Consider the following 17,495-nt stretch of genomic DNA (forward strand, 5'->3'; position numbering starts at 1 on the left):
CAAGCAATAGAAAATATAATATCAAGAAGCGCCACACCTTACCATTCACAAATACGATTTTTCACGTTATTATAATGAAACCGGATAAGCTTTTGGGCATGACTTACGCTCTTAAAGGTTCCTCTAAGACTGGACGATTTTGCGGGAAAAATGAAATAAACTTAAAAAATAGTAGATAAAAATATAAGACAGAAAAAACCAACAATACCAAAGATTAGACAAAAAAGAACGTAATCTCGATCAATTAAAAAACACAACAAACAAGATTAAATCAACATAATTTAATTCGTAAGAAAAACCAGATTAGGCCTTCATAAATTAATTCATAAAAAAATTCAAGACTTTATTACCTATTATGCTTACGATGAGTGTCTTATTTTCAGTGAAGCTAAGCAGCTATCGGTGGTTCTGTGATAGAGCGCTCGACTACCAAGTCGAATGGCCTGGGTTCGAAACCTGGGTGGCGCATTTGTTTTTAATCAATAGAGAAAACGCTAAATTAGAATTTCTTCGATGCAATAATTTCAATTTCAATTCTATTTCAATTAAACCAAAATTTCGTACTCTATTAAATACGCTTCCGATAAAGCTGAAGGTCTAATTTTCAATGAAGCGTAACGAGTGTCGGTGGTTCTGTGGTAGAACGTCCGCCTGTCAAGCAGGAGGTCTCGAGTTCTAATCTCGCCCGATGCGATCGCAAATTGATACTAAGACAAATACCGTAAACAATTGGTGGAAACCCTGCCATTGGAAGTTGAGAGGTTGCCATAACACTCAGAACTCAGTCCGTCCCAAAAGTCAATAAGAAGGAGTTGGAGAATACGCACCCATAACAAACGTAGCGACTGTGGGCATTAACGAAAAAAAGAAAAAACTCAACGCAATCGCAAGTTTACCCGTTAACGCTTACCGTTACACGGTGGTTTTGCCAACCTTTAAACTGCTAAAACGGTTGTTCGACTGCGTACGCAGTGATTACCCTTTGCCCCGAAAATGCGAACGCGTTAGCAGGCCACCCACACACACACAGACTGGTTGTATGTAATTAAATAAGAAAGACGATGAGAAAAAGTCTAAATTTCTTTGCTAACAGGATTAACATATGAAAATGTCCGAAAATATCTCAAACGACTGCCTATATCTAAATCTCCAGGTCCATAATAATCTCCATCCTCAGACTATTACGTGAAAGGTCTTCCATTTTAGCTTCCCTATTAATCTCATTATTTAAATTTTCCTAAACTTTTGAAAAAAGCAAACATTACTGCAATTCGTAAATCTCCCAGTTTTTGCTCGTATGACAATAGGCGATATAATAAAGTAACGTGGCTTTCTTGTTTTGATGGGAAAGGCCACCTTCCACTATGCTTCCATTAGCTTTCCCACCAAAGAGCCTATGAATTCATCCGTAGGCTTTAACTGTACTATTTCGTTATCCCATTTTAACAAGTTGAGCAAGCATATCTGACTTTATAATATCGCCTATTTTAGAGGCTTTAGCTTAACTTGTCTCCCCTGTAGGGCTCGGGGTTTTCTGATCATTTCGATCGAAAAATTCAGTGAACTATAAATAATCGGACAATTTACAGATAATTTTCCGAATAAATATCTCGCACGTTTCTCCGATGACATTTTAGTTCAATTAAATTTCATATAGTTTAGCTGAATAAGTTTTTAAGTTTATAAACCTAACTGGTTTTTTAAACATAATAAGTTTATCATTGCCTGTTTTCGAAAATATATTTTACCCGAAAAACCATGAAGAGCTTTAGCTATTTAATTTTGTAACTGTTATTTTATTTTTTAGAAATAGCCAAACAGATTATAGGTTCGTAATAGAAAGAAATTGAACATATTTCCGAGAAAAAAAAACATCGTATTTTTGAACAAATTTTACCGTCATTAATTAATCAAAAATATTTTTCAAATCAAATAGAAAGAATGCTAATTTAAACGAACAACAAAAAATATGCAATTATCCAAATTCTGTATTACTCGACTAAATTTATTTCAAATATATCGTTTAAGTCGGGTAATAATGCTAGATCTAAATTCAATATTCTTCGGCTCAAAGCAAATAACATAGACTTGAATACGTCATAACTTAGATTTTGAATTCCCATTAGAAAGGCTAGAAATGAAATAAGATGTATGTACTTTGACACATTCCCCTTAAATATTGGGTTACGAAAACGAAGTCTTTGGAGACATAAGAACTTTCCAAAGTTTTAAATACTGAACACCCACCAAATTAATAAAGCAGGTGTCGCGCTAAAGTGGCTGAACTGGTCTTGAAGATCTGCAGACCAGAAAATTAGAGACCCTATCATAGCCTAGGGCCTGGAGTCAAAGATAAATGTCTCGAGAGGGTGGGCATCCGTACTTGTACTGTTGAAGAAACCAGGTGGTACTTGTACCGTTTGAAGAAACCAGGTGGTACTTGTACCGTTTGAAGAAACCAGGTGGTACTTGTACCGTTTGAAGAAACCAGGTGGTACTTGTACCGTTTGAAGAAACCAGGTGGTACTTGTACCGTTTGAAGAAACCAGGTGGTACTTGTACCGTTTGAAGAAACCAGGGGGTACTTGTACCGTTTGAAGAAACCAGGTGGTACTTGTACCGTTTGAAGAAACCAGGTGGTACTTGTACCGTTTGAAGAGACCAGGTGGTACTTGTACCGTTTGAAGAAACCAGGTGGTACTTGTACTGTTGAAGAAACCAGGTGGTACTTGTACCGTTTGAAGAAACCAGGTGGTACTTGTACCGTTTGAAGAAACCAGGTGGTACTTGTACCGTTTGAAGAAACCAGGTGGTACTTGTACCGTTTGAAGAAACCAGGTGGTACTTGTAATGTTGAAGAAACCAGGTGGTACTTGTAATGTTGAAGAAACCAGGTGGTACTTGTACTGTTGAAGAAACCAGGTGGTACTTGTACCGTTTGAAGAAACCAGGTGGTACTTGTACCGTTTGAAGAAACCAGGTGGTACTTGTACCGTTTGAAGAAACCAGGTGGTACTTGTACCGTTTGAAGAAACCAGGTGGTACTTGTACCGTTTGAAGAAACCAGGTGGTACTTGTACCGTTTGAAGAAACCAGGTGGTACTTGTACCGTTTGAAGAGACCAGGTGGTACTTGTACCGTTTGAAGAAACCGGGTGGTACTTGTACTGTTGAAGAAACCAGGTGGTACTTGTACCGTTTGAAGAAACCAGGTGGTACTTGTACCGTTTGAAGAAACCAGGTGGTACTTGTACCGTTTGAAGAAACCAGGTGGTACTTGTACCGTTTGAAGAAACCAGGTGGTACTTGTACCGTTTGAAGAAACCAGGTGGTACTTGTACCGTTTGAAGAAACCAGGTGGTACTTGTACCGTTTGAAGAAACCAGGTGGTACTTGTACCGTTTGAAGAAACCAGGTGGTACTTGTACCGTTTGAAGAAACCAGGTGGTACTTGTAATGTTGAAGAAACCAGGTGGTACTTGTACCGTTTGAAGAAACCAGGTGGTACTTGTACCGTTTGAAGAAACCAGGTGGTACTTGTACTGTTGAAGAAACCAGGTGGTACTTGTACCGTTTGAAGAAACCAGGTGGTACTTGTACCGTTTGAAGAAACCAGGTGGTACTTGTACCGTTTGAAGAAACCAGGTGGTACTTGTACCGTTTGAAGAAACCAGGTGGTACTTGTACCGTTTGAAGAAACCAGGTGGTACTTGTACCGTTTGAAAAAACCAGGTGGTACTTGTACCGTTTGAAGAAACCAGGTGGTACTTGTACCGTTTGAAGAGACCAGGTGGTACTTGTACCGTTTGAAGAAACCAGGTGGTACATGTACCGTTTGAAGAAACCAGTTTGCGGCCCATTTCCACGGTAGCTTTATCTATAGCTTGTACCGAAGCTTCCGCCATCGTAACGTGCAGTTAACTGCCGAAAACTAAATAATTCTAGCGTTTGACAAATGTAGTTAAATTGTTCGAATTTCGGATTTTCAAAAGGTTATAAGAAACAAAAGTTCAAAAGTCCTTATATAACCCGCAAAAAAGCTTAGTGAGCGTATGCGGATTTTCTTCGTAGACCCTAAAGGATTTGAGACACAGAGCGCAAACTTTGAATATAGATAAAGAAGTTAACGGCTCACGCTATGCTTCACAATTTTAACTAGCGCCAAAGCTTAGGGAAAAATTAAAGGTTTTTTGAGCAGTCTTGTTCCAATTCGATTTTTCATCTTGAATTTTGTTGGTGTAAAATAATTTTTCCCACTTTCTTTCCCGCGTGAGCTTTCACGATGTGGAACTAATATTACGGCCTTGGCTGACTTGTTTACTTTGGGACATACTCTCATCAAGGAGGATAGAACGGGAGGCGAAGTAGGAGGGATGAACGCGCCAGCATCCTTGTAAGAAGCAGAAGCCTAGCGCGCGCTCGGCGGGAAAATTACAACAATCCCAAGAAAGCGTTCAGCAAAAGTCACAACGGCAGTAACGCAAACGTAAGACCGTTAAGCTTCACTGAACGTAGCCTTGTTTTAATGTGTTTCGTACGTTACTTTTACAAGTCTACGAGCGCGCGCTACAGCCTACAGGAGCCAGAGGAATATAGATTTTTTAGCGCGCTTGCCAATCGCGCGTGCGATGAATATACAAAAATAAAAAAATCTGTGTTTTGTGACGTAAGAGCAACATTTTAACAAATTGGGCAAGACCACTTTTTAGTTCCACATCGAGATATATATATCGAAGTGGGACTATTGCTATGGACGGATTGTCGTTAAGTGTTTGTTGTTGTTGTTGTTTGTCGTGGAAAAGCAACGACACGGTAGATGGAGCTGCGAAAAATAATTAATTTATATTTTTATAATTTATAATGCTGGCCTTACCGGGACTCGAACCCAGATAACTGCTGGCCGCGTAGTCTTCTAAAACCGACGCTTATATCAACCGAGCTACGCCGTACTCAATAAATTTTAGGCTTGAACTTTTACCCTTGAACAATGGCCCCGGAACTAGCCTTCTTTAAACGAAATTCTTTTAAAAAAATGCTAGTTCCTGGGCGTAAAGATTTTCTTTATCCTGTTTACTGTTTACTCCATGAAAAAAAAAACAGAATAATTATATGATAAAAACTTGCACTGGCTAAAGCTGCAGTTGATAGATTCATGTTTAACTTTCACCTAGGAAGGATCTATCATGGATTAAACAAACGGAAATAGATTCTTCTTACGTGAAAGTTGAATTTAGTTCTAGCGCGTCGCGGTCTTTCACCTAGGAAGATCTATCACGGATTAATCAAACGGAAATAGATTCTTCTTAGGTGGAAGTTGAATTTAGCTCTAGCGCGTCGCATCGCGACGGTGGCGCCGCCTGGATTGTGGCAATTTTTCTTATCGAAACCGTATGTGGTCAGAAGTAATAAATAAGTGTGGCACTTTCTTATCGAAACCGTGTATGGTCAGAAGTAATAAATAAGTGTGGCACTTTCTTATCGAAACCGTGTATGGTCAGAAGTAATAAATAAGTGTGGCAGTGGCGTGAATAGCGCCCCCGCAGACCCCGCGGCACGGGGGGCCCCCAAGAACTATTGGGCCCTCAAACGTTTATGATTAAAATCTGTGCTATTTAAAAGGGCCGCAAGTCGTTTTTCGCGGGGGCCCTCGGAGTTCCTAGTTACGCCACTGAAGTGTGGCTCTTTCTTATTAAAGAGAGAGTGCCTTGTATGGTCAGAAGTAATAAATAAGTGTGGCACTTTCTGATTAAAGAGAGAGTGCCTTGTATGGTCAGAAGTAATAAATAAGTGTGGCACTTTCTTAAAGAAAACGTGTATTGTCAGAAGTAATAAATAAGTGTTGCACTTTCTTATTAAAGAGAGAGTGACCGAAAAAAAGTTGGTCTCATTCGATAGAACTCTTTGACGCGCACGCAGTGCCATAAATTTCCGCCCCCTCCGACCAACCCCCTTAAAGGGAGAGTGACCGGAAAACAAGTTGGTCTCATTCGATAGAACTCTTTGACGCGCACGCAGTGCCATAAATTTCCGCCCCCTCCGACCAACCCCCTTTAAAGGGAGAGTGACCGGAAAACAAGTTGGTCCCATTCGATAGAACAATAAAAGTAAAAGATTGGAATCGTCTACGCTCGCGTCTACGTGAAAGAGTGAGACCAAAAAATCCAAAGCAGTCAAACTTAGGGCCTGTTGCAAAAGTCTGCTTTGCTAGAATCACACATGTTAAATTCAATGGGCTAGCACTTTGGGGAAAGAATCTCCGTCTTGCCATATTCTTAGTACATAAATACATTCTTGCAATAATATGATTCATGCAGTTGTTAATAATCCATGTTAAATATCAGCTCTAAGAAAATACCAATTAAGTCACCGAGATAATATAAAATTCGAGAATGACATATTCTATTAATTTCTGTTCTGCAAAATTACATTAATGGGTATTTTTTTTATGAATTTCCCAATTTATATGACTTTTGGTGCCTAAACTACCCAAATGTTTGATATAAATTTCCTAAAATAAACACAGTTGAATCCCACAAAAACTTGTTGAGGTTAACGGTAATAGTTAGTGTAGGGAGCGGGAGCTGTTGGCTCGAACGTGTGGCATGCAGGGCTTGCCACCACCCTCCTACGCATTGTAACCCGGCCTCCTGAATTAATGGCTTCAAAAGTCGCATGATGACTTAGGCCTATGGTGGTGCCTTGGGTATTAGCCTAGCTGATTATTATTATTATTATTATTATCATATTTCCACTAATTTCAATAATTTAAAAGAATTATGGTTGTCGTGTTTTGCTTACCTATTTCACCTTTGATACTTTCCATCTATCTAACGATAGGAAATCAAATGGCCTCAACATCTTTTGTATTGGTTTGCCCACCCGGGTATCCTGAGGGTGGGCGGTGGCCACTCTTTAACATAGGATGGTAAATTCTATATCTAACTATAGGAAATCACATGACCTCGACAGCTTTTGTATTGGTTTGCCCACCCGCGTATCCTGAGGGTGGGCGGTGCCCACTATTTAACATAGGATGGTGAATTATATTTCAAACAATAGGAAATCGCATGGGCTAAACAGCTTTTGTATTAGTTTGCCCACCCGGGTCTCCTGATTGGTGGGCGGCATCCACTCTTTAATTTATCGTGGTAATTTATATATAAAACGACAAGAAATCACGTAGCCTCAACAGCTTTTGTATTAGCTTGCCTATCTGTGTCTTCTAAGGGTGTATAGGTTTGTCAACTCTAATACACTGATGTGGAACTAATATTACGGCCTGGGCCGACTTATTATATAAAATCAACTATTGAAGAGTTTTCGATATCACACTAAAAATATAATTTTTAAACCAAAAGAAACGTATGCACAGTTCAAGGCGTAAATCTCCAAAGAGCACTAAAATGAGCAAATGACCCATTTCCTAGGCTCCGATTTCAAACCTAGGGGTACGTTCAGCAGAGCTCATCGGTTTCCTACTGTACGCTTTGTCGCGTTTCCGGTTTTGACGTAACGATAGTCATCGATTACTCACCGGCTGGTAGAGTCGGTTTTTTCGATTTCTGACGTAAAACTACTATAAAAGCTACGGCATTTCAAAAAAACACCGATGACTGAATAAAAGCGTTCAGCAACTTACGACGTCATTATGACGAAAAAGCTCATCGGTGAAAAATATCAAATCCATCGGGTTTTTTCCCGTTGACTGCTGCTGAACGTAGCCCATATTTTACAAAAACAGTTGTTTAACGATTTTCGGTTTTTCCGGTTGTGACGTCATTATAGGTGTAGAGGGTATCTTATGAATCTGTTCGACTCGACGACCAGGTTTTTATGATAATTATGGTTTTTGAACCTGCCATACGCGCTCCTCTCATTTTTAGCGAAATTGAGCGGTAATAAAAAAAGAGCACCAAACGGAAATGAGAGGATAAAAAAATTTGGTGTTCAAGAATGAGCGAAATGACGACGAGAGGATTTCACAGGAGTAAGCGCAAGCTGAGCGGCAGAGCGGTTTTTAAAATAAATGCCGACCACTGGAACCCGCACGTAGAAGATTTTTGTAATCTGACATTTTGATTAATTTTAAAAGGCTCTTGAACGTTTTGGCATTACCACCAATCCTCCAATAGGTGGTCCTCATACTTCCGCCACAGGTGTCCCGTCCCTATCTACTTTTGCCACCGTTGACACATATCTCAACCGTGTTTTATCAGTTGGAACTTGGACGAGCCGACTAAATTGTCCCACACGCCCTAATCATTGCATTCATGATTAGAAGATTCTGATTGTTTTTCGAATTTGGTTGTTGAGCGCATCTATTATCGTATTGTTGTTAATAATTAGTCCATGTTATGAGTAATGTAAAATTTTTCAATAAAAAGTTGCTATATTATTATATGGTCATGAATGTTTTAATTTCTGTGTCAATATCGAAAATCGTCCATCAGAACCATGTTTGAGCTCCTCCCATCGCAGTGATTGAGGAAGACTGCCTAATGCAGTTGGACATTTTACCATGTTATTCACATCAGCTCGATGTTAAACTAATATATCTACCGGGGAAACTTATTTACAATTAAGGATTACTCGCCATTTTGGAGTTTACATAGAGACTACATTTTGATCCCACAATGGTTTGTTGGAATTGGAAAGTTTAAAACTTAATGTGTGGCCAACATTCATAAATATAAAAAATTATTAAATTTTATTTTGTATCACCAGAACAGTTAGTGATTGAAAAAGGTTACATAAATATAATCCACAGTCAAGAGTTCTCATTTTGGTTTTTAAAAAAATCAGAACAAATAGGTTTAGTTCAATAACAAGTGAGATGTTTTTACTTTTTTTTAAGTTTTGACCAGTATTTGTTTATTGGATAAAACAGTTTCCAAAAATTTCAAATGACACGGAGTTTCCAGGAAGATTGTTCAAAATTTTACAGAATGGGAACAAGCGTTATTACAGATAATGAATAAACTAGGATTTCAAATTTCTTTAATTTACCATTTTTTCTTATGCTCATCCATACTAACCCCACCTGGCCCCAATGAAACAACCATTAATAGACCACCTATCACCGATAATGTTTGGAAGAAATCATATTTGAGGAAATCTCTCATTGGCTTGTAACTAGGGATTGTCCACCAAGCATTGGCATAGAGATTTAAAGAAGTTAGCCATAAAACTAAGACTAATGCTGAAAGCTTGGTCTTATAGCCAATCATTACCAAAACCATTAACGCAGATGCAATGATATTGAGAATTATCTGAATAAAAGATATTTCAAGGCGTAACAACGTCATGAACATGAAGATCAACAGAATTCTGCCAGTTAGCTGAAGATAATTTTTGGGTTTATTCTCTCCCAAAGTTGGAACTCCTGCAAATAAGCTTTTTCCTTCTGTTCTGCTCTCTGCTACAAGAAGCAATAACGCACCAACCAATGACATGTTTCTAAGAAGAAATTGCATATCCCAAAGAATGCTGTACGCAATTGTCTGTGTATTTAAAATTACATGTTAGAAATATTACCTTATTGTTTTAAACTTTACAATCAATTGTTACCTGAAGAAGAACAATGAAAAACAACAGTCCACAAGCGGGAACAACTTGAATACGTAGAAGCACCATTATCGAACCTGCTAATTGGCCAATAAAGTTGAAAAGTACAAAGAGAACGGCTAGAAACCAGCCAACTCCCCACGATATATTCATGTAATCTCGCTGTTCATTCCACTGGAACCACATGCGAATGCCATCCTCAATAAATGTACTGACCAGGCAAAATCTGGCGGCGTGTGGCAAGATGTGTTTTCCATATCGAAGAACCTGAAATGGATTATCATAATTATATTTCCTTTAAGACCTTAAATAACTACATGGAGAGAGCCCATTATGCCCCAAGGGCAAAGTCTGGTGTGTGCTGTCTACCATTATACATGTATAGGGGTCATACCATATGCCAATCCATAACTGTGCCACATAGAAGCATCGTGCATTATATCAAAAATCGGCCCGTTAATACCAATATCGCAAACGTTTACACCAAAAATAAAATATGTAATCACCTGGTCAGCTGCATCTTCAGCTTTGCTTATAAGCTCTTTTTGATCTAGACCGACACGACCAGCCATTTTCACACCGTGCTTGTTCCGGAAAAGAAGGAAGTACCGCTAGATGGCTACGCGACGTTGTTTTGCCACGTTTTTGCGGCTAACGTCACCGAGCAACAACTGCCAAATTATGGAAATTAAGTTTATACTGTACCAGCTCAAAATTTAAGAGTACGATTGCTGATTTAAGAAATATATTTATTATTTTATTAATTATATGCTCCTAAGGAAATATATGAAGAAAAATTATTCTATTATCAATTTATTTAGGCAAAATTGTTTTTAACAGCGGGAATGGGTTGCCAGCCCCGCGGTAAAACCACGAGTTTTTGCGGTTTATTTCTTCTGATCGCGGGAAAACATTTTGCTTCGCGGGGAATGCGATTTTTTATTTAATTTTAGCGGGATTAAAATTTATGTACCAAAATTATTTGCCACCACCCTCCTACGCATTGTAACCCGGCCACCTGAATTAATGGCTTCAAAAGTCGCATGATGACTTAGGCCTAAGGTGGTGCCTTGGGTATTAGCCTAGCTGATTATTATTATTATTATTATTATTTATTTTTGATTAATTTCTAATTGTATTTGTGTTTCCCAAAGAAATTCTCAACTTATTTATTGTTTACATGTACACAAAGAAGACTATATACTCCGATATATTCGCGACCGAAACGAGCCTAGGTGCTACAGACAAATTAAAAAGCCATAAGAACCGTAAAAGAACGTTTATTCTTAAATAAACTTATAAAAATATAAACAAACGATGCCAAAATTATATTAAAATGAGAGTATCATTATTTATAAAATCAAATTTACGAATAACGACGAGGAAAAACTAATAGTGTCTGCTTTCGCTGTTCCCTTTTTAGGTTTCAATGGTGAACCAAAGATGGCGCAGCGATAGTTTTCGGTCGCGAATTAAGAAAAAATGTTTTTATTAAGTTGCGGATTCATAGTAATAATCGCGGGATTATTTCTTAAATTTTGTGGGGAAAATCAGTTTAAGGCTGGCAACCAAGCTTATTTGCAATTTGCCTGGCAGCTGTGCCGGCAGCTTTGCCAATTTAAGATTTAAGATTTAAGATTTATTTACTGACAACCCTTTTGGAACAGGGCGGCTCACTCACAAACGAGGAGCACAGTCGAAAAAAATACAAAATACATACACAAAACCAGCATCGAATATAATCCAGGAAATACCAAAGACCCAATCCAGAATTTTAAAGCAGAAATAAAACCCGCCAAAAACCCAATTCAAAATAAGCATATAAATAAAAATACAGATTAATAATACCAGAAATACATGTATTTCTGATAATACTATAAGAGCGAAGGAAACCGATTAATTATTATTCAAACGACGCCAAGCGTCCTTGGCCTTCTTCCACAACCCAAGAATCCATTTGACCTGATGGACATCTGAACCAGTATTACCGAAGCCTATAAGCACCTCTGTAGGGAGGTGTAAGTGATCCATCCGCCATTCCGACACTCCCGGATGGTTCTCCAAAGCTGGACACGACAGAAGGATGTGACTTAGGTCTTCGACCTCATGGTTACATAGTTTGCATGCCGGCAAGTCACCGAAAAGTTGGGCCTGTTGTTGACCAGTTAACAAAGCACCACAAAAGGCATCAAAAAGTAGGACACTCTGCCACGATCCGTCGTAGAAGGGCTCTGGAGCTGGAACACTTTTCAACTGATATAGGCAGAGGCTACGATTCTCTCTTATTTCAGTCTTCCACAGTTTGCTTGCAGATTCCCGCACGTCCTTTGTTACAATAGTGGCCCATTGATGTTCGTTCGTAGCCTCACTCCTTTTAGTGCCAATACCGCAAATTGTGTCAAGATGTTCTAGCCGCCGAAAAAAACCTGTACTAACATTTTCTTGACGCAAGGCCCGAAACACGATACCAGGAAACATGTGGCTTGGCATCAACATCAGCCGACCCAAGTACTTCAATTTGCTGACCACCTCACGCTCACGCATAGTGCTCCAACCAAGCTCCCCCTTAATAGCAGCATTCGGAGTACAGGGACCCGCAGACAAAGCACTCCTACCGGCTTCTCTTTGTGCATAGTCCAGCGCTACAATGGAAGTTTTCGAGAGTGCCATCACCTCATTTGCATACGTAAGGGCGGGAACCGCCACCGACTTCCATAAAGTGCGCCCAACAGAGTAGTTGTTATAAGAATTTTTCGCCAAATTTTTCACTGCCCATCGGAGACTCGTCGCCTTAGACACCAACTTCCGTTCGTAGGCTTCCGAATATCCATTTCCGTTTGAAGAAAAAATAATTCCTAGGTACGTGTACTCTGTAGCGACCTCAATTTTAGCTCCATGCAAAGTGAACGTATCGCTTCCACCCTCTGAACCAAAGATCAAAACCTTAGACTTATCACTCCCAAAGCGCAATCCACACTCTTCCGCAAAAGAGGTGCAAGTATTCAACAATTCCTGAAGGCCTCCCGCTGAATCCGCCAACAAGAGAACATCGTCTGCGAAGAGCAAGCAGCTCAAACGACTTACTTTAAAAAAATGGCTGCTCCTATTCCGCAGCTTAATGCGATTCGAAGAAAATTAAACGATGCTATTGGAGATGATTTTAGATTGTACGTTGAATACGTTTTATTTACTGTATAATTTATCATATATCATTAAAAACGAAAAATATTAACTCCAGAAATCATTGGGACAAGGGCTTTGTAGTTAAGCCTTTGCTAGTACGAACTAGCCGCTCTGGCGTCCAATCTGGCGTGCTTTAAAAATGTTATTTGTACACAATTCACTAACAATAATTACACGCGTGCATTTATTTTTACAGTTATTTGAGCAGCTTGAAACTCTGGTTTAGGCAAAAGGTGAAAAATATTTACTAGTAAGCAATGCAATTATGAAGAATTTTACATTATAATTAATGATTTAGATAACAAAAGAAGATTTTGATTATGAAGCAAGAAAAATATTGCATCCTGAAGCTGGTATTACAATTTAAATTTGATAAAACATGCACTTGGGAAGCTGATTTTATTTATTTATTATTTCTTAGTTCATCTTCATAATGAATTTCTCGTTGCTATATTAAATAAATGTCAAAGCACTCTACATAGTAAGGTTCCTTGAAATGACAAATCTTGGACTCCATGGTATAATTCTATATTTCTTAACATAAAAATAGGCCGGCCTTCAAAGGAATCTTATCACAGTAGTCATGTTAATAAAAAAGACAAACAAAATGTTGGGAAACAAAAAAAGAAAAGGCAAATTAGAGCCACGTTTGAAGTGAGTAATAATCAAAATTTATAGCTTTGTTTTCGGGTAAACTAATGGGTAAAACAATTCAGCATCGTTTCCAACCTGCAAATCCTTTAAGTTATGCCCCTCATTTTGTGCCAAGAGCTCCTCAAGATGATGCTAGACTATCCTTTTGTACTCGTGATTTTGTCTTACCTGATCAGTCAATGATTTACCTAAGAGTATATGTTTGTGCTTGGGAAACGGGTCTTGATGAAATTGAAGATCCCGCTGTGAAACTATTAACCATTGCAGTTCAGGTAGTTATAAATTTTAACATTTCCATTTTCTTTACTAAAAATATTTTTCTTAAGCAATTTGTAAAAAATATTCTAACGCAAGTGTGCACCAGGAGAAATGCTTATAAGTTAAGAGAGGGAAAATTCATTCATTCCATTGGGTGTGCTCCTGTCAACCCTTATCTAAAGAATTCACTTAAAATATCAAACCACACAACAGAAAGGTATTTAAGGTTGAAATAATAGTTATTAAAAAAATAACTGAAATTGGATATGGAAATAGTAATGCCACAAGTGTATCAAATGCTGGAGAACATGTACCAAGCTTAAAGCCTACATCAGATTGGGCAGAAAGCGAAGTGGCTCTAGAGTTAGCTTGTTCATCATCAAATTCTTATTCATTGCCCCCAATAAACCCAACTGATTTAGTGGAAACTTTGCAAGTAATAAGGAAATATTGTGTAATGAAACAAAACCATGTTCTAATTTGTTAATTTCCATTAGGTGCATCGTAATTTGGTTCCTTCACATTCAGTATACTCATTAAATCTAGAACGAGCCATCAATCGCCAATGGCACCCAAGTCTAGAGGAGTTGGAACAAGAAAGTATTCACATTCAAGAAGAAACAATCAAAGCGCAATTATTAAAGGAACAGAGCTACTGTTTAAATAGTTGGCAAGCCTCCTAGTGTAATTGGCCTTTTGAAAAAGGCTAATTATAATACGGATAAAATTAAAGCTTCTTTGAATGTGAATAAGGACCTCAAAGTGATGTATAGTTTTGTACATATTAAATATTCTTGTACATAAATTTTGGAATTTAGAGATTAAGTTTGGTGAAAATTGATACTTTTTGAAGTTTTCAATAAAATATAGTTAATTTTACCATGAGTTTCATTTAGTTTGCAGTAAATTAGTAAATGTTGCGAGTGAAACCAGCTCAGAATTGGCTATAAATTATCAACGCAAAATTAAAATTGAAATTAAATTTATTTTGCACAAAAAAGTAAAGTGAATGATACAACATCTGGTTGCATTTGGCCATTTAAAACTTAATGAACGATAGTAAATGTTAGCCTCCAGACAAGTTTATTGTGCAATTTATAGGAAATTGCATAAATGAAGTAAACGGATGATTCAAGTATCACTGCGCCAAAGTTTTATAGTTTTGTCATTTTCCAATGCTGCAGAAGCTATGATATTATCAGTTGGATGACAGGCGGTGCATAAGACAACATCTAAAGCAAAGTGTACAAAGTTTTTAAAAGAAAAAACACCATAATATTTATAGAACCATACCAGTATGACCCTGAAGCTTTTGTACCACTTCCTTCGTTTGCAAATTCCATATGTAAACTAAGTTGTCCTCTGATCCTGATACTATCCACTTTCCACCAGTGACTGAGAAGTTTGCAAAAATGCAGTATTTTTCATTCTTATGTCCACTGTAAGTTTTCAAACATTTTCCTTTGCTATAGTCCCACAACTTTAATGTACTATAGAGAAACATTTTTAAAAAATGTTGTTGAATTCAATGTAACTAAATTATACTTGTCCAATGTTGCAGCCAGAATATATTTTCCATTGGGTGAAAATTTAACAAATGAAACTGGAGGGTTGTCATCATCTATTAGTGTTTTTAGACATTGGCCAGAAGCTGTATCCCATATTCGACTAGAGAAAAACAGTAAAAAGTCAATCCAAAATTGGAAAATTAAAATTTATAACATTAACAAAATAAAGATTCTCCACCATAATCCATCATAACTACTGGATACTATAAGGGAACCATCTCGGTTAAAATGAACCTGTAACATATTTATTTTGAGTGATTAACAAAACTTACAATGCATATTTCAAACATACTAACGGCAGAAACTGGATCTGAATGAGCAGGTAATGTTTTTAAGCATTTCCCAGTTTTAACATCCCAAATTCTTACACTCTCGTCAAACTGATTCATATTAATAACGATTAGTATTAGACTACACCTTTCAAGTTAAAACCACTTACGGAGCCTGATACTATCAAATTTGACTGTGGGTTGAAATTGCAGCAAAATACATAGTTGCTATGTCCCTTTAAAGTTTTCATACATTTTCCCTTGATCATGAACAAAATTGTGAGTAGACTTATCACAGGTACTCTGGCTCAGATTAACATTTATTACCGTGCTAACTTCCCATATCCTTAATGTTTTGTCATCCGAGGCGCTAACTAGCAGTCTACTATCACTTGACCATGCTACATCAGAAATGCCCTAAAATTTTACAAATGTTAATTACGATTTTATCTTTGTTTGAAGTAGGGATGCATCGATATATCGGCCTATTTTTCTAATAACGGTATCGGCTGATATTGGTATTAGAAAAATATTTTCAGAAAAACAATTAAAAATAAGTAAATTCTCGATTAACTTTTGATAATATTTGATTTGATTGGCCGCGCCACATACACCAGATTTCAGAAGCTAGATCATTCCTTTTTTTAGACAGGGGGTTATGAGTGTAAACAAATAAAAAACAATGATATTCGATTAGTGATAGAAAATATGTATCACATAAAATGAAAAGAAACATTCTGATATGATCTTGCAAACTTTTTTTTCATGAAAAATTAAAATAAAATGATATGATAGTGTACTGACCCGTCTTTTACAATGATTTGATCATAAACACTACTGTTATGATAGACAACTTTGTTAATATCGGCCACGAATAGCCGATATATCGTTTGTACCCATATCGGTGCATCCCTAGTTTGAAGCTAGACTTACGAGTTTATGTCCTGAAATCGTTTTTTCAAATTTCCCGTCATAAGCTCCCCATATTTTTATAAGCTTGTCAGCAGCTGTAATATATAATTTTTAAGAATTTTTTTAAAACAAAAGCTTAATTTCAATGATTACATGAGCTAGCGAGCCATTCTCCATTAGGACTGAATTTGACAGATGACACTGCCTTTGTATGCCCCGCTAAAGTGAACTTTAGTGAATACATTGGTTTCTAAAAAAATTAAATGTTGAACTATTGGTTTTTTTTTTTGCTTTACGAAATGCAGCACAGTTCCATACTAGTTTTGAAGAGGAATCGCCAGATTTTGAAGAACTAGTTACTGTTGAATTGCCCAGTAGGGCCCCTTGAGATGCAGGTGGAGTTTGTGCCATTTTTTGTATAATTATACTTTTGAACTGTTTAGTTGGTGAAACTAGGGAAATTTCGCTATATATGTTTTATAGAATCTCACTATGTAGTATTATAATAGTTGAAGTCCAGTCCCGAAACACTTTCAAAGGCAAATTAAATAGAGCACATGCTTAAGTTCGAATGCCTTGGCGCTTGGTGTCAAGAAGAAGTAATTAGCCAAGGCTTGTTAAGATTTCAGATCAAGGAAAAGCAAAACTATTTAACTTAAATGTTGTAGAGATTAATTACAATTTAGATATCATCAACTTATCCTTTATGAACAAAGGCTTAACAAAATCACAATAATGCTGTTTATTTAATTTTTGCAGTTTGCCGCCAGCGATGGTAGCATTCTGGCAACACGTTTTGCACTAAAAATATCTACAGTTGAGTGGGAGGGTTCGAACATAAAAAGTGCAGCTTTCCCACCTTCTGTGACGAGTCAAAGAAAAGCACCAAAATCTCAATTTTCCAAGGATGGGGGGTGGGGGGGGGAGGCATGAATATTTCCCTTCTGTCTGGTCTGCGCATGGTTTAGTTTTGGGGAGGTCATGTGATAGGCATTTAGAAACTATAATGATCGACTTTCTCGCTTTTCAATAGCTGAACATCAAAAGGCAACAGAAGAACATGAAAAACACGAGTTTTCGATTTTCTC

At 37.5% G+C, this 17,495-nt stretch overlaps 3 protein-coding genes across 4 annotated transcripts; 1 reads left to right on the plus strand and 2 right to left on the minus strand.

Moving 5' to 3' along the window:
- Nucleotides 1-8,720: 8,720 nt before the first annotated feature.
- Surf4 (Surfeit locus protein 4) lies at nt 8,721-10,224 on the minus strand. Of its 2 annotated transcripts, none has more exons than XM_090174487.1 (3): nt 9,958-10,094; nt 9,567-9,830; nt 8,721-9,499 (listed from the first exon to the last, which is right to left on the minus strand). In XM_090174487.1, exons 1-3 carry the CDS (start codon nt 9,991-9,993, stop codon nt 9,002-9,004), a joined length of 798 nt encoding a protein of 265 aa, XP_090030613.1. In that variant the 5' UTR covers nt 9,994-10,094; the 3' UTR covers nt 8,721-9,001. The 2 variants fall into 2 exon arrangements, with proteins under 2 accessions (XP_090030613.1, XP_090030612.1); XM_090174486.1 differs by having other exon boundaries at nt 8,726-9,499; nt 10,070-10,224.
- Nucleotides 10,225-12,582: 2,358 nt separating this feature from the next.
- On the plus strand, nt 12,583-14,495 carry LOC149944096 (transcriptional adapter 1-like). The gene is made up of 9 exons (XM_090174871.1): nt 12,583-12,730; nt 12,943-12,979; nt 13,045-13,099; nt 13,168-13,227; nt 13,297-13,400; nt 13,463-13,672; nt 13,727-13,875; nt 13,935-14,094; nt 14,156-14,495. The coding sequence occupies exons 1-9, from the start codon at nt 12,657-12,659 to the stop codon at nt 14,339-14,341; spliced, it is 1,035 nt and encodes a 344-aa protein (XP_090030997.1). The 5' UTR covers nt 12,583-12,656; the 3' UTR covers nt 14,342-14,495.
- Nucleotides 14,496-14,653: 158 nt separating this feature from the next.
- Nucleotides 14,654-17,331, minus strand: wds (WD repeat-containing protein wds). The gene is made up of 10 exons (XM_090174497.1): nt 16,726-17,331; nt 16,561-16,657; nt 16,429-16,502; nt 15,823-15,912; nt 15,666-15,755; nt 15,523-15,606; nt 15,405-15,460; nt 15,204-15,326; nt 14,952-15,148; nt 14,654-14,890 (listed from the first exon to the last, which is right to left on the minus strand). Exons 1-10 carry the CDS (start codon nt 16,816-16,818, stop codon nt 14,790-14,792), a joined length of 1,005 nt encoding a protein of 334 aa, XP_090030623.1. The 5' UTR covers nt 16,819-17,331; the 3' UTR covers nt 14,654-14,789.
- Nucleotides 17,332-17,495: the final 164 nt, after the last annotated feature.

The sequence above is a fragment of the Leiobunum rupestre genome, chromosome 5 (assembly GCF_980474605.1).
Source record: "Leiobunum rupestre chromosome 5, qqLeiRupe1.1.hap1, whole genome shotgun sequence".
In the NCBI taxonomy this organism is placed as follows: domain Eukaryota; kingdom Metazoa; phylum Arthropoda; class Arachnida; order Opiliones; family Sclerosomatidae; genus Leiobunum; species Leiobunum rupestre.

Excerpts from the sequence above, each read along its gene's own strand:
- LOC149944096 (XM_090174871.1), top strand. The coding sequence starts at position 12,657 with ATGGCTGCTCCTATTCCGCAGCTTAATGCGATTCGAAGAAAATTAAAC. Across the intron at positions 12,980-13,044 it reads AACTCTGGTTTAGGCAAAAG|ATAACAAAAGAAGATTTTGA; the intron begins GTGAAAAATATT and ends TTAATGATTTAG. Across the intron at positions 13,876-13,934 it reads TCAAACCACACAACAGAAAG|TAATGCCACAAGTGTATCAA; the intron begins GTATTTAAGGTT and ends ATATGGAAATAG.
- wds (XM_090174497.1), bottom strand. The coding sequence starts at position 16,818 with ATGGCACAAACTCCACCTGCATCTCAAGGGGCCCTACTGGGCAATTCA. Across the intron at positions 15,327-15,404 it reads AGTAGTTATGATGGATTATG|TCGAATATGGGATACAGCTT; the intron begins GTGGAGAATCTT and ends GTTTTTCTCTAG. Across the intron at positions 15,149-15,203 it reads CTGGCTGCAACATTGGACAA|TACATTAAAGTTGTGGGACT; the intron begins GTATAATTTAGT and ends GTTTCTCTATAG.
- Surf4 (XM_090174486.1), bottom strand. The coding sequence starts at position 10,135 with ATGGCTGGTCGTGTCGGTCTAGATCAAAAAGAGCTTATAAGCAAAGCT. Across the intron at positions 9,831-10,069 it reads CTGAAGATGCAGCTGACCAG|GTTCTTCGATATGGAAAACA; the intron begins GTGATTACATAT and ends AATCCATTTCAG. Across the intron at positions 9,500-9,566 it reads TTTTCATTGTTCTTCTTCAG|ACAATTGCGTACAGCATTCT; the intron begins GTAACAATTGAT and ends TTAAATACACAG.